Below are 27,439 nucleotides of genomic sequence, written 5' to 3' on the forward strand. Positions count from 1 at the left end.
GAATTAAGATGGCAAATCAACTTTCAATAAACACAAGCCATCATCAGTGTTATTTTGTTTCATCACAAAATTGGAAAGAAGGAGGCAAAAGTGGAGGGAGAGCCCGGTGGCTGGCCACAGGCAGGCCCTGCGCTTTGGCGGCGGTTTTCCTGCGTAGGCCCCACGGCATGTGACCCCATGCGACAGAATGCTGTCTTTCCTCAGGGCCTGCATTGCGGAAACTCCCCGGGGTTCAGGGACCTTCCTGAACGCAGCCACTCTGTCCCCCAGGTCTCCAGCACAAAGGCCGTCGCATGCCTCCAGACACTGGCCTGGCAGCCTTGCTCAGACCTTCCCCTTGCCCCAGGCCCGTGGCCCTGCCCGCTGGAGGGGTGGAGGCCTGTCAGTGGGCGGGTGCTCATTAAAGCTACACCCAGCCCGACTCCGGGAGAGCCATCAGCAGATGGCTCTGTATGGCACGGAGAGGAAGGGGCTCCTAAACCCGGGCCCCTAATATGGGTTTAAAAGTCAGCCGCCTCTGTTATGTGTGATCATGTGCAGATCACGTCACCTTTCGGAGCCTTGGTCTCCTGGTTTGCAAAGTGGGAGGAACAGATTTCAGAGCTTCCTGTGTAAGGAGATGTAAGGGGACACCTCAAGAAGTATCCTGGGGGCAGGCTCAAAGCTCCCAACCTGCTCTCCGGCGCCCACGTGCCAACTGCCCCTCCTCCAACCTGCGATGGATGACATCAGCCACAGGGCACCGTCTGCCCAAGGAAATGGCCCCCCAGAGCTCCCACCCCTCTGAGGGGGACCCGAAGGAAGACCAGAGAAAGGAGTGGGCTTCTTGTGCTGGTGGGAGGGCAGTCGCACCCCTTCCAGTGCAGGACCCAGGGGACCCCAAGATTTCCCTGGAGGCCAGGGTTGGAGCACCGAGTCTGGGTCCTGCTACTTGGTCTAATATTAACCTTTCTGCTCTGTTGATTTTGAATTTCAAACCCTCGGGTAAGAAATCCCCCCTGGCTACCAGGCGGCCGCTCCTCACCCTCACCCCGGCTGCCCACCTGAATATAACAGTCAGATGGCGCTCGGGTCTTTGAGGAGTGACGGCAGCCAAGCCTTCTGACTTCCACCATTTCCCAGAGACTGTGGGGCTCTTTCTTCCCCAGATGAGGGTCTTGTGAGCACAGGGTCCGTGATGAGGCCAAGAATTAGGGATTTACAATTAGATTCAGAAATGGAAGGCTGGCCCACCCAGTCCTACGCCCCGGAGAGGTGCCCCATCTTCCCAGCCTCCAAGGCAGAAATGTAGAAGCCACCACGGGGCCCCTCGGCCCAGCCCAGGTTCCGTCTCCACATTCCAGTGGGCCCAGCCATCCTGACCCCTCCGGTCCTTCCTCAGATCCACCGCCCCACCCACCACCTGCACCTGGGCCTGCATGACCCCTCGCCCACGTCCAGCTGCTCAGCGTCCCCCACACTGAGCTGGTCAGTGTAGTCCAGCTATGGCCAGTCAGCATCCAGCCTGCATGTGAGAGTGGGTGTGCAGCGGAGGTTCCAGCGGCACAGAGTAGAGGCCTGGATGGCTGTGCCTGTGGGGCCAGTGCTCCGAGAGGACTGCCTCGTGACCGGGCACCCCATCCAGCTGGGGTCTGACCACCGGGGCTGGCTGAACACACTGCATACCACCCCTGCCATGGCCCTCCGGGAGACTGGCCCGTCTCCTCCCCGTGGTTCACAGTGGAAACCTACCCGGACCCGGACTCTCTCTCTCACACACACACACATACAAGCACACATATACATTCATGCACATGGGCACCCACGGAGGCACACATGTGCACACCTGTACATACACATGGGCACCAGTGCACACATACATGTACATGCTCACACACACACGTACACACTTAAGTTCCACAACTAAAAACAGAGGTGCTTTGGCCAGAAACCGTCCCACGCCTCTTCCGCCTCAGGGCAGGCCCTCCTGCAGCCTCTGGCCGCCTGGCTCCCCCCTTCCCGCTCCCGGCCCGGTAGCGCACTGGGCAGCAGGTGGTGGGCCCATCTGGGCGGCTCAGCTCTCACAGGACTAGAAGTGGCAGCAGAGGGTGGCGCTCGCCACCCGGGACTCCACTGGCAGAAGCTGTCAGTTTCTGCAGTTTTAAACGGGATGCCCCTCAGAGTTTTGGCTACAGGAACAGTGATGCATACCAACAATGACCAGTCCAGGAGGCTTTAGCATCACCATTTCACAGGAAGGTGGGCTCAGTCACGTGGAGGAACACGTCCCGCATTAACAATCAGCAACACAAATGTCCTTCTCCGCAGGTCCAAAGCCTATGGCCATCCTGCTGTCCCTCATAATTCCTCTCCAGAGCACGGTTTCTGTAAGAAGCACTGAGGATGTCACGAATCAAAAAATCTGTATTCCTGCTGCGCTGGGCACCCTGATTTTCTGGGAATCAGCGAGGGCCCAAATGGGCAGCTCCCTCAGCCACCTGGGTGTCTCTAGGAAAGCAGTCTATGGGGAGGAGCCCAGGGCTGGTGTGCGCGGAATCTGTGGGTGCACATGGAGGGGGAAGGGGAAAAGGATATGTCAGGTAGACATGAATGCATGCAGGGTGGACCCCAACCAATGGGGTAGGAGAATTGGAGGACCAGCTAAAATCATGCCCAAGTAGCTAACCTTAGTTGGGACTGTACAGTATTTAGGACATAGAAGGTGAGCTGGGTCTGGACGCAAAAGGAGTTAAGAGGCAGGAATTATTGAGAAGTGTGTCTTTTTCTTAGAGAACATGCTTTTATCTGCAAAATATGAAACATGGAATTTATTTCCCTGGATATTTAAATGCCAGATTCTTACATGCTTAGGAAAGTTGTGTCTTGCAACTAATTTGTCTGTTTCATCTAGTTTGTCAAGTCTATTGGCATCGATGTGTGCATAATCTTGCCTTCTTCTTGTCTGTGATATTTATAGTGATATTTTCTTTTTCATTCCAAATATTGGCAAAGCCACATCTTTCTAGTGTTTCAATCTGAAAAGGTCACTGCTTTGCAGGGTTAAACTGCAACATCAAAAAAATAAATAAAATAAATAAAAAACAACTGCAACATCACTGGAGGCTTCTGGCTGCTTTTGGTGTTGGCCCTTCCATTGGTACCTTTTTCACAGTCTTCCCTGAGCCACACCTGCTCACTTCTTTCTTTGACTTCCAAGAATTATAATAGTTATCCCCACATTATATTAGGAGTCGTAGTGGTAGCTCGTATCTTGCTTTCTGATTAAACCACATATTTCCTTGACAAATATATTTTCAGAGCTTTGCATGTTTATTAAGCCTTAATTAGGAAGACAGAAAGAAAGAGAGAGAGAGAGAGAGAGACGGAGGGAGGAAGGAAAGAAGGAAGGAAGGAGGGAGAGAGAGAAAAACAGAGACATGGAGAGAGACAGAGAAAGGTAACTCTTGTTTGAGCGTAATCCTAATAGTTCACATTACCCTCCCTTTAGAGACGAATGTTCAGAGCCTTGCCAGATGAAATGCAATGCCAAAAACAACACTAGTGAAAAGATGGTCCACATCATATGTCATTTGGAAATGCAAATTCAAACAACATGAGATACCACTACACACCTATTAGGACAGCCAAAACCCAGAACACAACATCGCCAAATGCTGATGAGGACATGAAGCAACGGGAACTCTTACCCATTGCTGGTGAGAATGCGAATGGCCCAGTCACTTTGGAAGGCAATTTGGTGGTTTCTTAACAAACTAAACATGTTCCTATCATATAATCCAGCAATCACACTCCTTACTATTTACCCAAAGGAGTTCAAAAACTCATGTCCACTCAAAAACCTGCACAATAATGCTTATAGCAGCTTTATTCATAATTACCAAGAATTGGAAGTGACCAAGATGTGTCCTTCAGTAGGTGAACAGATAAATAAACTGTGATATATCCAGACAATGGAATATTACTCAGTGCTAAAATGAAATGAGCTATCAAGCTATGAAGGAAAAATGGAGGAACCCTGAATGCAGATGACTGAGTGAAAGAAGCTCATCTGAAGAGGCCACATGCTGCATGACACTCCGGAAAAGGCAAAACGTTGGAGACAGTAAGAAGGTCAGTTGTTGCCAGGCGTTAGGAGGTGCGGAAAGAAAAAAAGACAGAGCACAGAGGATTTGGGGGCACTTAAAATAATCTGTGTCATTTTCTGATGATTGATATTTGCCAAACCCACAGAAGGGGCAATAGCAACAGTAAATCCTGATGTAAATCATGGCCTTCAGGTGCTTATACGGTTAAGGCAGGTTCATCAGTTGAAATGAATGTACCCTCCGGTGGGGTACGTTGATGGTGGGGGAGGCTATGTATGTGGGGTAGGGGCAAGGGGCATATGAGAAATCTCTGTGCCTTCCTCTCAATTTTGCTAGGAATCTGAAATTACTCTGAAAAACTAAAGTCTTAGTAATTACAAAGGAGTAGTTTCACAAAAATGCTCAGTTACTGGGGAATCTGGCAGTGATGATAAGTTCTTGGGGAAGCACCTCAACCTTCCTGCCTTATGCTGCACATGATCTGGATCACACACGAGGACAAAGCCACTGGGATGTTCAGGGTTGTCAGGACAAAGGAGTTTGATCTGCCCCCATTTAGGAGGATGTGAGGATGGGTTTCTATCTGCTAGTGGCAGTCTTGCTGGCGCCACAGGTTGCCCGCCCTGTCCAGGCACTGGGAGGGCAGCCCTGGGACCTATGCTGGTAAGAGAGGACTCATCTCAGTCTGTGATCATCTGTCCTTGGAAAACCAGAGCTAAGCCAGAAGAGAAGTCAGCCTGGCATCCAGGCCAGCGTTACGTTCGGTTCCAGTGACCAGAGGTAACTCGCCTGGGCTGGGTCCCTAAAGCACAGAGCAAGGCTGGGTCACTGGGTCAGCACCACAGCTTTCCTGGAAAAGGAGTTCAAGACAGGAAAAGTAGAGATTTGTTATAAAGTACAAAGAGGGGTGAAAAGAGATCTGGACATGGGGGTTGATAATGAAGAGCCTGCTGTGTGGCACTCCAGGGTCCCCACAGAAACCAGGCACAGTACGGGCGCTCTCCCAGCACACGGGGATGGGGAGCTGGGAAGCAGGCAGGCATGCAGACGTGTTTCAGATGTTCCCCAGCTTCCCACGGGCCTGGCAGCCACTGGCCTGGCGGCTGTGGCTGTTGCAAGTCCTGACTGGAGACTCTGGGAGAAGCCCAGTCCAGCGCTGCCACTCCCTGTCCATGTCACCTTCTACAGCTCTTCTTACAGTTCTCATCTGGAAAAGCCATGCAGTCAGAGTTGAAGAAAGGATGAGCAACACTCCCTCAATTCTCTTTCCTCTTTTTCTCTCTGGTAAAATACATAATCTTTCAAGATCCAGCTCTTCTGGGACCCTCCCCCAACAACAACTTCTTACCCCTGTTCTTAGTGCAAGAAGGTGAGCCTACTACAGCCACAGGACGGTGAACCATTCAGCTCCAGTCTGTGTGTCTCTCTGTCACGGTCACTGTCCCACTGACTGATAAATATTACTCCAAATCTCATCTCTCTCTTGTAGACAAGCTTCCCCATGGAGAAACCACAAAATGTATCTATCTATCTATCTATCTATCTATCTATCTATCTATCTATCTATCTATCTATCTATCTATCTATCTATCTATGTACCTACCTATCTAACTATAATCTATCTATCAACTATCTAGAGCCGGGCACACACTTGATGCTCAGTACATGTTGGATAAGCTGAAATGAGCAGGTGCTGTCATGAGGAAGAGCTCAGTTCTGCAGTTCTACCTGCTGGGGAGGAAGGTGCTCCCTCTGAGCCATGTGATGGCACATGAACAGGCTCCTGTGTGTGGGCTCCTCTGTCCACATGGGGACCCTCCCCCGACACACACACGCATGCACGCACACACACACACGTGCATGCATGCACACCAAGGGCTCCCTTGCAACAGTTCCTCCAGGACACCCAGGACACAGGGCATGTGGCTGGTCTGCAATCTCCCCTTACAGGTGACCCCCAGGTGGGAAGTGCCCCTGACACCCAGGCAGCAGCGCCCTGTAAGCCTGCCTGGGTGTGGGGTGACCCATCAGTGCCCGTGGGTTCAGGAGCTGAGCTAGAGCCAACTAGGAGTCATGCCATGTGGTTGCTTTGCTGTGCTGGTTTCAGTGTTCCCTGGTCATATTCCGGAGGCCTGGGTCTGCCCGTGCTCTGGGGCTTCGAGGAGGTTAGCTTCACCCCCACTCCTATAGGCTGGCGACATGCACCGGGGCCTTTTGGAATGTCCCTAGTCTCCTGTGAACTACTGATTCTCCTTTCAGGAAACTCCTGGGGAAGTAATGAGGCCGACCAGGACTGCCATGTCCTGCAGGGTCACCTACAATCCAGAAAGGGGTGGGGGCTATATTTACAAAGAATTCCTAGTAAAGTAGGAAATTACAGTGTCACTTTTAGTACAAAATGATAACAACTATATTAACAACAGATTTCTTATGCAGTAACACATCCCCAGCATACAAAATTAAGCCTCACGTACACTGACCATCTACCCCTCAGGAAACCTGGGGCAAAGGCTGGGATTTTGGTGCACATGGGGACATAGGCAGGGAGGCTCCCCTCAACATCAGTTACAGAACAAGAAAAATGGGCAACAACTGACATGCCCATCAAAACATCCTGACACAGAATTGTCGTTTTATTCATACCACACACAATACCGAGCAGAGATGTTTCAAATTTCTTGACCACTAAGCACAGGGAGAGATAGATTTTATGCTGTGACCCTGCTGTGGTAGACTGTACCTCCCAATGAGGCTGGACAATATGCCCTGTCCCCTGCACCCCTCCTGTTGAACTGGGGCAACCTCTGAGAGGTCGTGAGCAGAGATGCACTACCCCACCGCGTCCGCCCACATTCTTACCCTATCGGATCCATGAGCGTAGTAAAATGGTTGTCTCGGAAAGTTGTGTTAGCAATTGTAACTGGACCACCAGCATACATACACATGCATGTGTGACCAAGATAGAAGTTTTGCAAAACAATATTTAACCTTAAAAAAAAATCAAGCTATAGTATAGGAAAAAGAGAGAGATAACCCCTTCTGCTCTGCCATTCTTTGCTCACTCAAAGGAACTTCATTCCAAGGAATTCTAAAGATACAGGAATTCCTTCCTTCCCACCAAAAATAATTTATTATTTTCTAGGCATGCCCTCAATTCTGAGTCTCCATGGGTGAAAAAGACACAGATGTTCCTGCCCACAGAGCTTAAGATCCAGATGGAAGAGATATAGAATAAGTTTCAGCAAGTTTAATTTTCTTAGCTGTAGGGCAGAGAGCATTTTAAGGGTCTAGGAAAATATTTACCATCACCACCATCAACAAATTATTGGCTACAAAAATGTTTTTTGAAGCTATAAAGTTTATTTTAATGTTCCTTTCAATGTCTCCAAAAATAACATGTCAACTAGTCAACTGTAACACAACTCATAGAATTGTACATTAAGATTCCATCTGCTCTGGGCTGCGGCTGCCTCATGGACCTTTGCTGTGATGTGGGGTGGGGTCACCGTGGGCGGAGGTAGGCAGGAAGGCAGGTGGGCTGCCATGGACACAGCTCGCGTAGGGCCCTGGTGGTGAGTGGTGTGAGGGGCGGTCTGTACGTGGAACCCACTTGCTTATGCTGGCACAGCTTCCAACTCCTGCATTTCCCACCAGGAAAATGTACAGAAGTGAGTCACTGCAGTTGGCCACATTTCGTCTCTGTGCAAGGTGTTGGCGTAGGCTCTGTGAAGGGATGTGAAAACATGCCTCTGCTCTTGGGAACCTGCAGGCCCATCCTTTGGGTGGGCAGGTGTCTGTCCCCTTAAAGGACAGGAGAGTCAGCTCAAAGGCAAAGAGATGGACAAACGCTTCCCTGTAGGATAAAGGGGCTGAGAGCGAGAGCGCTGGGGTCAGGAGAGCTGCCTTTGGAAGGGGGCCCGAGCTGAGGAGCTGGTGGAATGTTCTAGATGCACTACTGTGTGACCCTGTGAGGGCCAGTGTAAGTCTCTGTGCCACAGTTTGCTTGTCTGGAGGATGAGTGTGTTCCTTGTAGGGTGTTGTGCATGTTAAATGGGTCCATTCAGGTGAAGTGTTTAGCATAGTGGCTGGCATGGTGACAGTGCTTAACAAACATCAATGTGATTTATCATTACTGTCCACAAAGCCAATGATGGTCAGCAGCACATTTAATGTGCCAGGCACTGGGGTCTCTGCTCGGCCAGCGTGGAAGGGCCACCCTCACACAGACACTGTTGCCCTTGATGGCACCTTCCAGTTAACTTAAAAACTCATCTATTCCTAGCAGCATGGAGGTTCCTCAGAAACCTAAAAATAGAAATACTGTACAACCAATCAATTCCACTTTGGGAAACTTAACTAAAGAAAACAAAATCACTGATTCAGAAAGATATGTGCACTCCTATAATTATTGTAGGATTATTTACAACAGCCAAGATATGGAAACAATCAAAGTGTCCATCAGTAGATGAATGGATAAAGAAGAGGTGGTGCATATACACAATAAAATATTACTCAGCCATAAATAATAAATAAATCTTGCCTTTTGTGACCACATAAATGGACCGTGCTAAGTGGAATAAGGCGCAGGAAGACGAGCACCGGGATTCCACTTGCTTGTGGAATTGCAAAACAGAACAAAGGAACGGAACACCTAGACTCGCAGACACTGAGAAGGGACTGCTGGTTGCCATGGGTGGTGGGTAAAACAGGTGAAGGGGATAAAGAGGCACAGAATCTCGATTATAATATAAATTGGTCACAGGGGTAAAAGTATGGCATAGAGTATATAGTCAGTAGTTCTGTAACATCTTGCTGTGTTGACAGTAACTACACCAATTGGGGTGAGCATTTAATAATGTAGATAACTATGTTGTTTACTTGATACCAACATGCCAATATAATATTGTGTATCAACTGTACTTTATTAAAAAAAGGTTACCAGAAGGCTTGTCACCCATTCCTTAGGACATCCTCCTACCCTCTCCCAGAAAGTTGCTGGTCTAAATGTACAAGTTTATGATGTGACCATGAAACGGAGGCTTAGAGCAGTGTTATGACCTCATGTGACATCACATATGAACGTGAGGGTGTTCCTGCCCCTCAGTGATTATAATCAGTTTCTAGACGGTGACGGACATATTTGTAACCTCACAGGAATGAGGCAGAGAGATTTCCCAGCTCCAGGCGCGCAGGCTGCGAAAGGCTTCCCAGAGGGTGTGTGAGTTGGTCATGAAGGCTGGGCGCCCGCCAGGGGATAAGACAGGGATGGTGTCCTGGGGAAAGCAACAGCCGGGGGCAGGCCCAAGTGGCAACAGAGCTCAGAGTCCCTCAGGGACTGCCAGGTATCCCCGTGGCTGCAGTAGATCCGGGCTTCTTGGGGCCATGCTCCCGCCGAGACCCTGCAGAGAACCCTTCCCTGCCTGTTTCCAGCCTCTGGGGGCTGCCGGCAATCCCAGGCGCTCACTGGCTCATGGCAACATCGCTCCGGCCTTTGCCTCTGTTTTTACGTGGCTTTGTCCTCTGTGTGTGTCCAGCTTTTCCTCGTTTTAGAAAGACACCAGCCATACCACATCAGGGCTCACTCTACTCCAGTGTCACCCTCTCCTAACGTGGTCACATCTGCAAAGACCCTACTTCTAAATGAGGTCACAGTCACAGGTAGCATGGGGTAGGACTGCCACATGTCATTTTGGGGGACACAATTCAGTCCACACAGGATCAGGCACCAGTAGGAAGCTAACCCTGGAAAAGTGTCACCATTCCTCCCCTTGACCTCGCAGTCCTTTATGACAAAGCTCCCTTCTTAGATGTATTGTGGTGATCATTTTGCAATATATACGAATATTGAGTCATTATGTTATATACCTATGTATGCTGAACTAATATAATATGTTATACTAATTATATAACATGTGAAAAGAAAGCTCTCTCATCCTGTTTCTGCAGTGGTCTTGAGAGGTCCACTTTTCTGCAAGTCTCCTAGAGCCCCACTGCTACTGCAACAGCCCTGTTACTCGGAGAAGCCCCTCGGACTTTCTCGGCCACATGCCAAGTGTGGCCAAGACAGTCGTGCTATTATCCCAGCACTTCCATCACAGAAAAAGGACAGCTTACAACCTTGAAAAACAAGCATAAGAACTGCTGACACCACACTGGAAGCTAAGCTGTTTCTTGTCATTAGGAGACTTCAAGGACCTAATCCCCAGAATGTTAGGAAACTTCCATCAGACCAGTTTCACCATCGAAGAGGTTGCATGCTTTCTACAGAAGCTTCCTGGGTACAAGCTGGAGCCTGAGATCTCATCTACCTGAACTCCAGCCCCCTTGTGCTCATCCCTCCAAAATTTGGGAGAAGGAAAAAAAAACAACCAAAAAACTCAGTGATTAGGTTGTGATTATTGACAAATGGCTGGAGATCCCTTTAGTAGGGTGGCATTTTAAGCTACCAGAAGTCAGAGGAGAGAATGAGATAGAAACGGACAGACAGAAACAGAGACAGGCACACCCAGAACAAAGGAAAGGCAGCAAGTGGCACAGAGAGAGAAAAGGAGAAAGACAGAAATGCTCAGAAGCACTGGCGAAGGGGAGAGCACAGGAAAGACACGTGGGTGATGAAGGCACTCAGCAGGTGAAGCGACGTCACGGGCATGATGTAAGCCTGGTAGAAAGACTCTTGACCAAAGGCACCGGTGCCCAAGCTTGTTTCAAAGATGGACGGACTGGCTGCTGTCCTTGTGACAGAGCCCTGGCACCTGTCTTGGCTGCACAGCCAGCCCCAGCCAGTCCCCAGGGTGTGCGGCAGACAGTCCCGCTGGCCTGGGTGGAGCTGGCACTGGCCCCTCAACGTTCAGAGGCGCTGAGCCACACCCAGCTGCTCCCCCCAGCTCGCCCCCCCACCAGGCCCAGCTGGAACAGCCCCATGTGAAATCACAGGCTTTGGAGGCCCACGGAGCTGAACTGGTTTCTGTGCTGAGCTACTATTAACCTGAAGCAAATTAACTAACTAATCTCTCAATTCCCAGGTTCCTCACCTGTGAAACAGTGAGAACTACATTAAGGGTGAGGTGCATAATGAATGCCAGAGGCCCAGCTCAGCGGCTGGACAGTGGGAAATGCAGCTAACCCCACTTCCACATCTGTGGTGACGACATTGTCCGTATGAAGGGCAGTCAGGTCTCCGCAAGCCCCCAAGGCCCCAAACCGTCCATGCCGATCTTCACATTCCCAGTGGGACCCTGCATGATGCCACCAGCCCATGACGGTCCCTCCAGGAACCTGAAACAACGCCCCTCTCTGCCTGCAGCCTCGCACTCACACCCGCCCTGCGGTGCTCAGGGCACCCCCAGCTCTCAGGCTGCTCTCTGGGCTCTGAGTCTGGCTTCTCTGTCTGACTAGGTGACCCCATGAAATGGGGGGAGAATTTCTATCATAGTATATGTGCTGCTTATTATACAGGTAGTATTTGTTAGGTAATGTGAGCACGCCCCCATATTCACCTCCAAAATTCTAGAAATATTGCTCATTGTTGTGTTGGGTAATTTGAGGAGCTACCATATCCTTACCAGAAGTCTGAGGAGTAATTGTGGCATTTGGTCTAAACTATGGATTCCAAAGAGTGGGTGTGCCAACAAATAGCAAAATCGAACAGCAGGAGACAGGCCTGAACTGTGCTCTTCAGTGGGCTGCTTGGCCACAGAATTCCACGTGGCCCACGAAAACATGTGCAGATCGAGGCAGGAGATAAGCCTTCTTTGGGGAACGCTTTGGCTGAGGTTACTTTGCTTATCTGGAAAGAAGAAAGTCATCATAAACCTCACCACGGGGTCTGGCTCCCACATTTTCCTTCAGAATATGATTAATTACTGTCTAAATAATAAAGTCTTCCAAGAACAATAGGAGGCAGCTATGACAGAACGTTCGTAAATATTCCACTGCAGCTTGGTGGGAATATTATACTCCCATCAGGGCTCTGGGATGACACTGGAAGCCAGACCCCCAACTCCAGGACATAGAACCGTGCAGAGAAATATTTATGTCAGGGAGCTTTGTATGAGCTGTCAGAGTGCCACGTTCTGCTCCTGCCTGGATGCTGGGAATTTGGGACTGATGATGAAGCTCGGGTCTGGAATGCCAGCCGCCTCTTTGTTTCTGGGGCCGGCTCACAGGAATGTCAGGGGCGAACAGAGCAGGACGTCTACCTGAGCAGAGCGCAGGTCATCAAAATACTGTTTCATTTGCCTCTTGATTCTACATCTTATCTACCTTTTTGAAAATCATTTGGTGTCCACCCATCGGACACTAGGGAAGCCAAGCATGAACTCAGGCCCCTTGTTCCCTCAAGGCAACTACACTCCACGAAGGAAAACAGACACATGAATAGGTGTTTGCCATCCATCTCAAGTGCCAGCCTTGTGACGTGAAGAAATGCTGTGGGGGCAGAGAGAGAGCAGGGTCAGGGCTGCGATGCTGGTCAGGGATGGAGGGGTGGCCGTGGAGGGGACAGGAAAGGCCCTCTACAGGGGGGACATCTGAGCCAGGTCTCCTGCAGGAGGCTGACAGTTCTTCCAGGTGCGAAGAGGGCAACTCCAGGTGTCTCTAGTGTGGTCTGGGAAACAGTGAAGGACAGAATCTAAATCCAGCATGGTAACTTGGAGCCCAGAAAAACAGTGGCCCTTCCTTCCACGTCATTTTGGTTTATTCTGGCTGAAGTTCTGGCAAGACAAAAAGACTCTGCAGGACGCTGGCCTACTGGCCCTGCTCAGTCCTTTGGCATTTGGGGGACAAAGGACACGTCCAACCCCAAAGGTGACCATGCACTTAGTAAGGGACCAGCGCCCACCCGGGCAGTGCCAGGTTTCCTTTGTCACAATCTTTTTGGCCACAGACATCTTTCCGGGAGCCAGACGGCCAGCATGGTCCAGTGGGAACCTGACAATTAGACAACATTAGAATCGCCTTTGACTTTCAAAAGTTTTGAGGAAACATAGTGAATGGGCAAAAGACATTAGAGAAATGTGGGAAATGAAAGGGGGTGGGCAGAAGGCAGCGAGGCTGTGGCACCGCGTCTGACGCGAGAGACCTTGGGACGCCCCTGTTGTCAGTCATGTTTGGATGGGCTGCATCTCTGAGAAGAGGAGTGATGCTTGGGACAGAGAGGGACCGGCGATCACCGTCACATGTGCCGTCGCCGCAGGCATCCGCAGCGGCTGCATGAGCACACGGAGAAGCGACAAAAAGCAGCCACCATCAGATTTGCTTTAGCTTTTTATTATGGAAAACTCTGACCAAATACAGAAGCACATAGGACAGTATAAAGAATCCCTATGAACTCAACACCCACTTCAACTACCAGACCATGGCCACCAGTTCTGGGTTTCTCCGTTATCTCATTCACTTTGTCCAATCTTTGTATTCTGAAGCAAATGTCAGATGGTTTATGGTCAACTTGCAAATATTTCCCCAGATGTTTCTAAAGCGTAAGGACTCTTTTCATTAAACATAACTCTAATACAATTATCACATGCAAAAAAATGAACATTTATCACTTGGGCTCACAAATCTCCATGTTTAAATCTTGTCATAATTCCAGATTTGACATTAGTTGGTTCTAATCAGATTCACGAGAGGTCCAAACACTGCAGTTGGTGGACACACCCGTCCATGTCTCTTTGACTCTCTCTCTCTTCTGTTACTGGGAAGACATGGTGACCTGAGTCCTCGTTTCCCCACCTTTACAGAGAAGAATTTCAACAGTTCTTATCCAAGGTTTCAGGCACTTGTGGTCAACCACATTCCCGAAGGAGATGGTCCCCCTTTGAAAACATTATCGGTACCTCATCCACATAGGCACACTGTCACCTCTCACCATCACAGGAAGAAGGGTGAGTCCAGCACAGGAAGATTATTCCGGAAAGGGAGGACCATGTGGTATTTTCCTCCCCTGGAATTTTGAGAGGATCAGTTTCATCTGAAAAGAATGTTGATCTGGGAAGGACAGTGTGTGTCCTACAAACGGAACTGTCTCCAGCCAGATTCTGGCCCACACACCCCAAAAGGTCATCATATAAGACTCTGGGGTGGCAGTGAGGCATGGTTTGTCTACAGAGAAAGCATCCAAGATGGTCAACGTGCCTTAAAGGAACTACATCCCATAACTAGGACTGGGCTCTTCTGTCTTCAAAGGCAGTATCCTCTGTCTTCACGTCTTCAGACTCAGAATTGAAACTCTCCCAGGGACAAGGACAGTTGTGGAGGATCCCTGTGCGAGTTGGTAAGGGTGCATCAGGAAGGAGGGGAGAAGTGCCTTGGGAAACCCAGCACTGTGCCAGCCTCTGGTAGTCTGGGTCCCTCTAAGAGTTAATGGTGGCAAGTGCTAGCCCAGAGAGAATCTTTTCTTTTGGTGGGGGGCTAAATACATGTGCCCATGTGGCCATATACACTTCCACATGGATTTATTTTACTTAAAAGTGATGCTTCCCGGCAGTGTGCTGCGGGGCTCTTCCCACATCCCAGGTGACCCTAAATAATCAAGGTTGGCCAGAGTCACAGGAATGTTTCAGAGCTGGTGGGGGGGAGCTTCAGCAACAGGAGCGTCTGCACCCCGCCCGGGACAAATACAGCCGCCACCCTTCGCTCTTGTCTGCCTCCCTGATGGGCCTCAGTGGGCCAGGCTCCCTCCTATGGGCTGAGGGTGTCCCCCCAACAGGTGCTGCAGTTCCGACCCCCAGTACCCATGAATGTGACTTTATTTCAAATAGGGTCTTTTAAGATGATCAAGTTAAGATGGGATCATATTGGACTAGAATGAGCCCTAATCCAGTGACAGGTGCCCTTATCAAGAGAGGGCATTTGGACAGACACGCACACAGGGCAGACTCTGTGTGAGAACAGAGGCAGAGATCGGGTGATGCGCCCACACGCCAAGGGCCACCAAGGACCGCCAGCAAACCCCAGAGGCCAGGAGAGGCCGGGAATGAACCAACCCTGCTCCCACCGTGGTTCTGGACTTCCAGCCTCCAGAACCCAGGAAGAATACATTTCTGGTGGTGAAGTCACCCAGTGTGTGTTGTTACGACAGCCCCAGGAGACGGGCAGGCTCCTCCTTGCACTTGTCGGGTGGGGCCGTCCCCTGGCCCCTGCACCCCACTTTGGCTCTCGCCCACTCACCTGCAGGACCCATTGCCCATACCTCCTCCTGCCGACAGCCTTCGCTGACATGCTCTGACCTCCGTCCTGGCCCGGGTGCTGGGCGTACATCCCACACCCCTGTCACTCCTCTGATTGCTGATTGCGGATCGTTCAGGTGAGGGGCTGGGGTATTGCATCTTCAGTGCTGGCAATGACCCCCCAGGTAATACTCCTCCCTCAATCTGCCCCTGAAGACTCTAAGGATGCTTTTAAAATGTAACCACAAGACAGGTAACCGGGTGCGTCCTCCTAGCTTTCCACTTGATGTTAACGCATGAGGGATACATTCTCACATCAAGTTTAGATGAAGCTAATGAAAATCAAGGTCAAATACGCAGTTACTATTATTTCTCCTGTTAAATAAGCAGTATTGTATTTATTCATTTTTTCCTCAGTAGTAAAAGGACGCTCCCTAATTTTTATGATGGTCTCCATAAACTTTGATGGGTTTGGAAGTACGTGTCTTCGTGGACCATGGAGGAAGAGCATCCCAAGCAGAGATGCTCTCTGACACCGCATCACCAGTTGGGCACCAATGGAAAGAGACAAAGCTCGTGTGGTGACACACCTGATGACCCAGATCGTTTTGTCATCCAGAGTTGAGAACGCTCTGTCTTGCCAATGGGTTTCAGCCCCAGGAAAGGTCGCTATGGATTCAGTGTGGCCAAAGAAATGAGAGTAGAACGTTCTTGGGGTGAAAGGGTTATACCCGACTTTATTTCCAGGTGGCAGGTCAGTCACTAGAATCCCATTCATCAGAGCGAGTCTGCATGCAGCAAGCCCGTCTCTGCCTCTGGGCCTCTCTGTCTGCACAGCCGTCTCAGTCTCTGTCCTCGGTGCTGCCACCACTCCAGTCTCATCTCTGCTCTCCTGCATCTTTGCAGCCCGGCCACTGTGTCGCCTAGAGCACTGGGTGGAGCACTTTATACAGAGTCGGTAACAATGTATTGCCCACAACCGGGGCCAGGGGAGAATCCTGGCCACAGGAACCATCACTTTACCCCCCTCCACCCCTCCAGGATTCTCACCTCTCCAGCTCTGTGCCCTCAGTCCTCTGCAGTGGTCCCTGTGCGAGGAAGCTGGAACCCTGTAGAAGAACCATGGGTGGGCCTTGTAATACCCACCTTCTCCAGCCTCTCCAGCAGATTCTTGCAGACACACAGGCCGATCTTGCTGCTTTATCTCTGCCTTTGCTTTGTCCTCAGCAGCCGGAACCGCTGCTCCGGTCTCAGGTGTTGCCACAGCTCCGGTCATCCAATTTCTCTCTGTGGGCTCCTGCCTTTTCAAACCAACCCACATCTGGGTCCTTGTGACCTTCACAGGGCCCTTTAAATTCTTCCTTCAAGAAGCAGACCGTATTTCCTTTTGTGCTTGAGCCTGAGGATAGAAGCAAGCGTGGGGCGCTCCTCAGCCTGGACGAACCTGTGGTTGCTGCGTCCTTCTGGCTTCCACCAGCTTTCAACCAGGGGGGGTTTCAAGCGAGGGGCCGATGCCTCCAGCACCGGCAGGGCCTCCACCCGCACCCGTTCGTCAGACCTCCGTGCCTCCGTCTCTGGGGCTGACGGTCCCACTCCATCCTTCCCCTGCCCCCCGGCCCCTGGCGGCCTGCGCTCTGGTGCTGCCCCCTCTCGGGCTGGCACATCCTTTACCATTTCCACGGCACTTCATAGAGATGCCATTTCAGTCAGCAACAAATTTTCTTTCTCCTGGGGGGGACCCCAGTCCTCCACCCCTTTCCAGCACCACATGTCCACAGGGGACGCTCGAGTGTCTCCCCATCCATAGGTGCAGCTGCTGAAACACTCCTCCCATGAGGGCAGCCTGTTCTTTTCCTTGGTCAACAATGAATCTTGCTGACTATCGCCAATTGTCTTGCCAATGGTTTCAGCCCTGGGCTGAAATTCACTGTGGATTCATGTGACCAAAGAAATGACAGTAGAACATTCTTGGGGTGAAAGGGTTTATACCCAACTTTATTCCCACGGTGGCAGGTCAGTCACTAGAGTCCCGTCCACTCAGAATCCTGTCCACTCAGAGCGAGTCTGCAGGCAGCAAGCTGGTCTCTGACTCTGGGCCTCTCGGCCCCTGCAGCCGTCTCAGTCTCTGTCCTCGGCGCTGCCACCACTCCAGTCTCTGCTCTGCTGTCCTGCAGCCCTACCACCATGTTGTCCAGAGCACTGGGCAGAGCTCTTTATATAGAGTAAATAACAATGTACTGCCCACACATGCGTAGTGAGCTAGCTGACCAGGGCCGCGGGAGAAGCCTGGACACAGGAACCTTCACTTCATCCGCACGCTGCCAAGAGAAAACCTCAGCACCCAAAAGCTGTCCTCCAGTGCGCTAAGACCCTCTCCTGCCCCATCCTCTCTCCCTCCCAACTCAAACCTCGTCATCTTTTCAATCTCCAGGCCACTAGTCAACAGAGAATGTACAAAAGATGGAGCCAGACAGGATTTACAAAAGTAACCTGTATTCCAGCCAAAATACCTTTAAAAAGAAATCCCTTCTACAGGAGGACAAACTACATAAGACCCAATACATTTAAAATATGTATTGAAATTACAAATCAAACTTTTCCATATGATTCCAAAGTACAAAACACAACATCAAAAGGCATTCAAACAGCTCTTTTATACATCACAGTGTTAGTGGCACAGAATGTACTGATATTTCAAAAACACAAACCAAATTTGTTTTGTTTTTGTTTTTACCACCACTTGTCAAATACATAATGTACACATGAGGAAGAACTGATATGGACCCATTCGTGCATATTTTTATACAAGATTAAAATACACCCATGGTAAAATGAGCAAAAAATGAAGGAAAGGTCAGGCATGTGGCAGGTACCCGCCCCTAACTGAAGGCTCCTGGAACTGTGGAAGACAGGATTAGACAAACCAAAGGAAGGATGGAGCCCAGGGGGCTTCACACACCAACCCGGCATGCTCTCCTAGCTACGATAATTCACTGCAGGCCCCTGCGTTCCTTTTGGTGTTTTTGGCAATACCAGTCATAATCCCTTTGTTTTATTTATTTTCATAAGGGCTTGGATTAATTATAAGGAATAAACAAGCTTTGGTGTTTTTTAAAGAGACCTTCAAGAAGCTTTATACATGCAAAATGTTTTCCCCTTGATGATTTCAATGTGATTTATATATACATACAGGGGTATTTATTAATAAACAAGAATCTGAGAAATATACAAATGGCCCATCCTGGTTCTTTCCAATCCCAATTTTTGAAGACAAGGGAAAATTTTCTCTTCTAATTTGTTAAATAACTTTTGACTTTTGTAACAGAGGTGAAAAAGACACTCATCTTGGAATAGTTTTTGCATATCTGATCAGCCTCCTCCCATGATCCTTGTATTCTTATTAGGAAATAGCTGGGTTTCTAACCCAGGTTTAAGGAATTAGATGCTGTGAGGAGGAGAATTTTTCTCCTTTAAAATGATGCCAGAGGTGCCAGATGTGGGTTCCTCCATCTGCAGCTACTCCTGGGGTTTGAGGAAGAACTGATTTGGACAGCAATTTGTGCAATCGAAGGTGTTGTTTATGCTAAGTGTGTCGGCTCAGACCCCAAGTCGGTCTCTGCCATGTGAACATCTACAGCGACTCCTTCTGGAACACATCTGCTCCTTCTGACGATTGCGAGGCCTGGCTGGCGGGGCTCCAGGACATACATCAGAGCCAGACTGAGGTCAGCCGCTCCCAGGAAAACCTCCCAATGTGCTCAGCTCCCAAAGGGATGGTAAAACCACCAGGCCAACCTGCCCCCCACCGCCACCCCAACCCGACAGCAGCAGACCACCAGGCCTGCGGATCTCCTTCCCTGCTCCCCAGGATGTAAAGGCCTCTAAACGAACAAGGGTATGTGTGCTTCTCGGGGGTCGGCATTATAACCATCTGTAAAGGGGAATGTCATTTTCAATTAAGACAAACTGTGCTGAACACCAGGACTGAGCCCACCTATTAAATGCATAGCCCCCCACATTCTACTGGAGAATGCCAGCAAAGGTAAAATCCAGAACATGGGCCATCTTCCCCCGTTTGTTTATATTTTGCATCAGGCCTGGCTGATTCCGCAGCGCTGTGAAGAACGGGTGTGACATCCTTACCCAAAGGAGAGGAGTCAGGTGTGAGAGAGGCAAGCTTACGTAAGGATCTCAACGGGATCCTACCGGTATCATTCTAGGGAATGGACAGTTTTAGCTTTGTTATTACTAATCAAACAGCAAACAGGCGTGCCTGATGCAAAAACTCAGAGTAAGCAGGTGCTATGCTGACCCGGCCAGCCCCAGAATCTCTGTTGTCTCTGCCTGGGTCAAACCAGGTGTGCGTGAAGCACATCAGAGGTGAGGCACAGGATGGTAGGGGCTATGGACGTGCATGATCGGTTCACGAACTCTTCAGGAGAGACGGATGGCCAGACGCACTAGGAACCAAGAGCTCTGAGCACCATCCCGGGGTGCAGGCTCTGGCTCCCTGCATGCACCCTGGCTCCCTCTGAAGGTTCTGGTTCCCACCCCAAGGGAAAGGGTTACCCCCACATGACAATGTCACGTGCAGTGGGCAGCCGCCTGCCCAGCAGGACGGACAGGAGGGGGGAAAGGCCTGCCCTGTGGGCGACTGGAAACAGGGCCCTGAGCCTGCTTTCTCTGATAGGCATTTTAAAGGACACTGGCTAGATAAAGACATCGAACCCCCTGACCCTCCCACAAACTCCCCACTACAGAGACTCACTGCCCAGGCTTAATCAGAAGACAGACTCAGGCCTGTTCATATTCAGTTACTGAATTTTTAAACTGTAATTATAAGGATAATTTTTTGGGCATGATTTTGACACAGTCTGGTTTCCTAAATGGCTTCACTTTCATAAAGAAAATAAGTACTACAGGTGCAGAGTGAAATGATCCTGTTTTTCCTGACCCATCCAGTGTTAGTAAATAAAGGAGGGGCTGATACACAATGTACAAGTCAAACTTAGAAAAACCCCCACGTTTTACAAATGTGTCTGCAAAAAGCAAAGAACTGAGATAGAAGTCAGATTTCTCTTTCATTTTAAACCTCTGTAGAACACTTAATACATTTTTTAAAGTCTCGCTCTCACAGACCTGCGTTTTCCTGTTGTTTTTAGAAGTCCCAGGCTCAATGCTATCAGTTTGCTCCTTGCAAACACATGTAATTTTCAAAGTCATCTTAGAGTCAACTCTCTGGGAAGACTACACTTTCTCCACCTTCCAATTGGAGTGATGTGTACTATGGGTTCCTGTGCAGCAGTTACACACAGCCCGTAGAAATCCCCTCGCCAAGACAACTAAGTGGAATGGAAGGTTGTTCGGCAGGGGCAAAGCGGTCAGAAACAGGGTGTGGAACTGTGTGAGATGCATCATTTCTCCACAGTAACTTAGCCACTTAGAAAAGTGAACATCCAGGAGGCATCTCCCCCAGCTCCTGGGATCCCCTCAGCCCTGCCAGGAGCCCCTGCCTCTGAGGAGCAATAGCATGGTTCCCTTTCTACTGTCCACTGGAGGAGACCGAGGGGAGATGCCAAATCATGGTGATTCCCAGCAGAACGACTTACACGGAACACATTTGGTTTCTGAAGACATAAAAAATATTTGCTGACACCTGGGTGAGGAGAGAGAAGCCCTGTGAGTGGAGTGGAATTGCCAAGGAGACAAGACAAATGGTGAGGCTAGCGATAGATATGCTCCTTTAAACACACTAGTATGTCCGGGGAAATGTCACAATGTGAGAACCACCATTACAGGAGCACACAGCTCACAGGGTTCAAAGAGTCATTGCAAGTTTCAAGAAAACTGCAAAGAGCACATGGGCCCTTCTAAGTCTCCTGAACACTGGGTGAGCGTGAAAAGTTGGTCAACAATAACTTCTTAAAATGCACATTTCGAGAAAGGCATAGGATGGTTTATGTGCACCTTGTTGATTTTTCACTCCTCAGTTGGGGGAAAAAAAGCCTTCCAAAAAGGATTTACTAAATGCCATTAGTAATAAAAACAGTTGTCATAAACAGAGTGCTTTTCTCAAGTCAGAATAATCAGATTCTGTCTGAAGTGAGCTGTAATCCTTAAGAGATTTCTTCTCTTAGTAACATGGCACCAATTGAAGCCAAGGAGAAGGTGGGCAACACTGTGTCCGAGAAGGTCCCTTCAGCAACCACCAGACTATGATTCTAGTCTATCACAACAGGGAGAAAACTGCCCGATGTGGTTCCTACAGCACCTCCCTTACCACGTGTGCAGAGACCAGTTTTGTGGGGACACGCCCTACCCACGTGGGGCTCGCTGGCCCTTGCCCAGGTAATGGCACCTGGGGCCTCGGCACACATTCTGACATCAGTCCCTGAAATCACGGCATCTGGCGTGACACTGTGAAGCTCAATGGGGCACATAAGGCAAGAAAGATGTTTAGTGGGGGGCGGCAGGGTGGGGTAGGGGAGCCACGCTTCCCGGAGGCAGAGGTCTCGTTCCAGCATCGTGCCTTCCTCTAGGTGGGCAACGGGTCATCGTCACCTTTACTGCATTTGCACTTGCAGCAGAGCACAAATGGGGTGGCCAAGAGCAGGAAGGGTGAGGCCACCAAGAGCAGGAGCCCGAATCCGGCAAAAATGCCCACAACCTGCAAGAAGGAAGCACAGAAGCAGAGGGTAAGGCAGCTGGTCTATAGGTCCCACAGCCTAAGTATAAGCCGCACGACTATCCACCCACCCATCATCCTCATCCAGCCAGCCACCTATAAGCCCCCCAGCCATCATCTGCCCACCCATCCATCCGTCACCCACCCACCCATAGTTCCTTCCCCTTACTCCCTCTTCCCTTTATTGCCTGTCTTTCACTCCTTTCCCTTCCATTCCCCTCTCTCCTTCCACGTAAGCACCCGAACAGCCATCCACTCATACATGTAAGTAACCAGAAAGTTCCCCCTGAGCCAGACACTGTACTAGGTGCTGAGAATACAGAGGCACATGAGACCTTGGCCCTCAAGGAGCGCACAGACTGGAGGAAGGAAGCCAAAATGTAGTCGACTGATAACAGTGCAGTTTGCAGAAACTGCCACGAGGTTCCAGGCATAAAGGGAGCCCAAGGGCCAGACACCCACATTTGCTAAGGGGAAGGAGGGTTTCCAGCAGGAGTTGGCTGAGATTATTAAGACAAGGAGGTGGTTAGTCTAGAAGGAAGACCAAGAAAAGGCATTCCAGATGGGAGAACGGGAAAGACACAGGCGCGGTGCATGAGGGAGGGACCAGACCTATGTCATCCCTAGAGATTAAAGCTTCAACAGTGACTGTCACACGTTTTGATTTTGTTTTAAACACATTTACCCCTAGTATGAGTAATTGCCAAAAGCAGTTAAGTCTCAGATGTAGACATGTTGCCATCTGAATCAGGCCGTGGGGCTGGGAAAGGAACGGGGAGTCTGCTCTGACTACACCCCTCATGGGGCGTCCCTCCCCGCAACTGGAGCCCAGAACGGACGGACAGCTGCAGACGGAGTCCGACCGCCACCCAGTGTTCAGAATGATAAACACAAGATGCACTGGGCCCGCGGTTCTAATTCTGGCTCAATGGGCTCACTTCTCTCAGGCCTGTTTTCTCAACTATGAAGTAAGCAGATGAGGAAAGAGCTCTCTAAGGGCCATTATCAGCTCTGAAATATGATTCTATGCTAAAGGATCCCAGATACGTGAAGAATCTGTGCCGTGAGTTAAGACTTCTGCCCCAGACCATCACACACACATGCACACCCATCACACTGCATTTATGAATTAGATTCTGCTAACGCTAATAAGAATCCATGTTTTCTGCCCAGCCGGCAAAGTCTATTTGTCCGAACATAATGTCAGTGATGGGAGTACAGCGTGAATTAGATCATGCTTTGCTAAAATCACGTACGCACTGATATTTCAGAATACATAAAAACACCCAGAGGGCACTTGAGTTCTCAACTTCCTGGAAGACACTGTCGGTCCCCAAGGAACAAGGGACTCACTCTGGTGGTCAAAAATATATGAAAATCCTTCACCAAATGCTCACATGCTTGGCCAATGATATGCCACCTGAGTTTTCACTCTATCTCAGCCTCTTTGCAACCATTTAATAAACTAGGTCACCCAATCTCTTGCCCATTGGTGGTAAGAGGATGCAGATATTGCCAGAAGGAAGGCGGCCAACAGTAGAGAATTAAACGGGAAGCAAATTATCACAGCACAAAAAGAATCAGTTAACGAGCCTGATATAAATACGTGCTGGGCACTGGATCACATACTGTGGAAGGCAGGGATGGGTAGTTTCAGGCCCCAAGGGAATCACGTTACAATACAGCAACATTCATACTGGCAAACTGTGAGATTCAGGGTGACAGGCCCTGAGGCTGAGTTTTTCAAACTGGACACTGCAGCAAAGTAGACAATTAGGTGACCAGTGGGAGCCTGTGTGAACAGCCTAGAGCCCCTCCCTTCATGTGCAATATATGCTCATGAGAAGAACCAGCTGAATAGAAACTGGTATGTTCTGAATCCTGTTCCACAGACGGTTTTTCTACAAACCATATTCCAGGGCTTGGGAACGCTAAGGCAGAAAGCAAAGATATGGTAAGGTGAACGTTCAGAATGCCTTCGACTCATTGTACCTTGGCATTTGAACATGGCATCAGTATTTGCTGAGCACACACTGGGACGTGGCAGGGGCTGGGACAGTGACTGGCGGCCGCGGTGGTGGGCTGGGGCCGGCTTACCCAGCTCTTTCCAATCCTCTGTCCGGTTTGTACCGAATGTTTGCTAATGGACTGGGCTGTGCCCACCTCGCTCTTCACCCTAGCTGCACAGTTCCTCGTTTTCTGCTTAAAGAGTATTTCCTGTTCTGAACTGTGTAGCACAGGGAGAATTCAGAAAGGTCTTTGTTCCCAGAGATTGGCTTCTCTTGGGAGCAGGGAGCAGACCCAAATAATTACGAAGGGGTGAAAACTTCTGCATGAACACAGATTCAACACAGAGGATGGAACAGGTGTGGGGAGGCCCAAGAGGCATGACCCCAGAGGTGATCTTGTTAGGTGGCCCACATCTAGGAGGCAAAGATGAGTCCAGATGCGGCCACGGGTTTCTGAGTAAGGCAGGTGTCCACTCAAACCTTGGCATGGTGTCTGTTGTCTCACACTGTCACATGAACATTGCTGCCCCACTTCCCCAGACACACACTTCCAGGTCCGGAGTCCATTTTCCCCCAGGGATCTTCTTTACCACCCCCACAAAGGGCACAGGACCTGTCTGACCACACCGAGCTGTTCCTTCTCTGAATGGCCACAGACTACCTCCGTGTCGCCCACCTCCATCGTGCTCCCAGCAGGGGGCAAAACCAGCGCAGTACACGGCTCTCAAGGGGTCTCGGGAGAATGGGGCCCAGAAGGCAGGCCATTTTCTTCCTCTCCCACCCTGAGAAAATGCCCCACGGGTGGACAGCAGCTGAAGGAACAAGGATGGTGACCCTCTGGACACCAGCTTTGCAGCTTTGCAGAGGACAGCTGCAAACCTCCAACGTGAGAAGCCACACTGACCGTTCACTCTTATCCAAGCGTGACTTCTGAAGCATTTTTTTTGTCTCAGGCATGGGACCTGGGCCATAGAGTCTGCAAAGAGGGACAAACCGAGTCCTTGCTGATCAAGGACAATTTTATCTATCATAAAAGTTGAGACACATGTTCAGGAGGGAGAAAAAGGAGTGAATCAAAGTAAGAGGTGATAAAAGCCTGAAGAAAGGGTCAAAGCCCGGAGCCATGCAGGAAGGAGGCTCTGGCAACAGTCGGGAGGACTCGGTGCGGATGCCGACCGCAGCGGGCTGCGGAGGGGACACTGACGGCTGAGCCGGGCCCACGGGATGAGCAGAGGATGAAGAAGAGACACCGAGCAGAACAGCAGGGCCCGAGCCCAGAGGCCGGAGAGAGGGAAGGCCCGCGGCGAAGCCAAGGCAGGGGCGGCGTGGCTGCACAGACCCACGTTCAGGCCTCGGGATCGGGTCCTGCCTGCCGTCCTGGGACTTCTGGACAGTCCCACCTACCAGGATTTCTGGGTGCTCTGCGAACCATTCCATGACTAAACTGATGACAGATGATAAAACCCACATCTCAGCAAGAGGCTTCGCAATGAATACGGAGAAACTCCACTCACAGGACCACAAACCAGTCAGCTGACAAGCAAACCCTAGGAAAGGGCCTGTGTGAAGGGAAGTGGGAACAGGGGGCACGTCTGATTGAGAACCAGGAGACTCACATGGGAAATGAGGGTTTTCTAAGCATCCATGCCAATGCTTCACTTCTAAAAACAAATCTCAAGAGTGCGAGCGTCTTCCAGGAATGGGCATCTAGGCCTTGTGGCAGTGGGTGATTTTCACTGTGAAAACCAAAAGCTCAGACCAAAGGGCCTGGCATCGTCTGTGCACGAACATCCACTCCAGGCACGACTCTACCCTGTACACGACGCCCCCAGGAGGCCCCAGGGGACTGGCCTTTGCCTGCATTGCTTTACAGGACACACGCTTGGCTGGCTTTTGTGATGACCTTCACTTTTCTTTTGACACTGGGTCACTCATATTTTATTTTTTACCCCAAATCTAACACTGACTTGAGGAAATCCTCTGCTGCTCCATCTACAGACCTGCATGTCTCTGGGGTCCCTCACCCCAACTCCTGCATCCTTCTGTTCAGTGCAGCTGGGACCAGGAGCTTCCTGAGACGGGGGTTCCTTCATCCACATGGCTGAGGGCTGGGCTCAGCTGGCCCTCGGCAGGTGCCCCTTACAGCTCGCTGACCAGTGACACCAAGAGGGGCTGGCAGAAAGGTCTTTAGGCTCCTTCCCAGCAACAGTGGAGGTATGGACCCTTGTCTTCTGTTTCTGTATCTCTCAAGTGCCTTGTTCTCTTAAGGACTGTCACCAGGACTCTGCTGCCTAGGGCCTGCAGGACATGTGACTCACTCCCAGCAAGTACACAGGCATGAGCAGCGAGGTGTGACCACCCAGCCCTGAGCGACAAAGGTCGCAGGTCCAGTTCCCACCCGCTGCTCTCACTCCCTCCTGGGGAGCTCATGTGGGCACTGGCTGCCATGCTGTCAGGAAGCTCAGGCCACATGGGGGCAAGGGGAAGCGGCACAGCTCCAGCCGAGGCCCCATCCGATGTCCAGGACCACCTACCCACTGTGGTGGGGAGTGAACATTCCGAGAACTTCCACCCCCGCTGATGCCAAGCGGGGCAGAGATGAGTTGTCTCTGGGGGGTCCTGTTATGCTGCAGGCTCATGGGCAAAATAGACCTGAGGATGTTAATCCACGTGGGGAGGTCAGTCACGCAGCAACAGACGACGACCTGCGTGGGCAAGTCACTCTCCCTCAGCGGGTCCCCACTCTCTAAGTAAAAGGCCAGAGGGGGAACACGTGGGCTCCGAGTCCCACCTCACTCTGCTTTTCCATGCTTCTCTGGGCGCACCCAGCCACTTGCACTCACACGGTGGCTGTGCACATGCAGGATGCCCACCCATGCACTCATGCCCACGAGACACAGCAGAGGGGAAGCTGGCGGAGGAGAAACACGGCCTCACTGCCGTTTCTTACATGTGCTGTGGGGCTGTGGCTATGGGATGAACGTGTCCCCCTAAAAGTGCTGTGTTGGAGTCCTAACCCCCAGGTCAGAGTGTGACCTCCTTTGGAAACAGGGTCTTCTCGGTGCATCATCAACTTAAATGAGGCCACGTGGCTGGGCCCTACTGCAGCACGACTGGCGTCCTTACCAGAAGGGAGAGCTGGACACAGACAGACGTGCCCCGAGGGAAGACGCCCACGGGTGGATGGGGGACTGGAGGGAGGTGCCTTTGCGCCAAGGGTCGCCACGAGTTGTCGGCAAACTGCGAGAAGCTGAGGCGGCAAGAAGGACCCCCTAGAGGCTTCGGAGGGAGTGTGGCCCATGGACACCCAGATCCCAGTCTCTGGCCTCCAGACTGTGTGGGCGTACACTGCGGTCGCTGGGAGCTGCCCGGCTTGGGGCGCTTTGTTACAGCAGGTCACGACCTAGTCCAGCACGGAAGGGCTACTCGCAGAAGTTGGGCGTGCTAACGCCACCTCTTCTGAGCCCAGGTCAGCGAACTGGCCCTCGGGCCCAG

The 27,439-nt window shown here is 50.6% G+C and overlaps 1 protein-coding gene across 14 annotated transcripts in view; it reads right to left on the reverse strand.

Moving 5' to 3' along the window:
• The window catches only part of RNF144A (ring finger protein 144A), a 397,563-nt gene that overhangs the window by 277,764 nt on the left and 92,360 nt on the right, over positions 1-27,439 (reverse strand). For 6 of the 14 annotated variants that reach the window (XM_037026431.2, XM_037026426.2, XM_037026428.2 and 3 more), the window contains one exon: positions 3,879-5,292. The exons of 5 other annotated variants lie outside the window; for them this stretch is intronic. In XM_037026431.2, the coding sequence (XP_036882326.2) occupies positions 5,140-5,292 (153 nt within the window). In that variant the 3' untranslated portion in view covers positions 3,879-5,139. Of the gene's footprint in view, positions 1-3,878; positions 5,293-13,336; positions 21,918-27,439 lie in introns of those variants that run through there. 3 more of the 14 variants (XM_073217100.1, XM_037026430.2, XM_017678788.3) reach the window with 3 other exon arrangements.

This window comes from Manis javanica, chromosome 1 (assembly GCF_040802235.1).
Source record: "Manis javanica isolate MJ-LG chromosome 1, MJ_LKY, whole genome shotgun sequence".
Classification (NCBI taxonomy): Eukaryota; Metazoa; Chordata; class Mammalia; order Pholidota; family Manidae; genus Manis; species Manis javanica.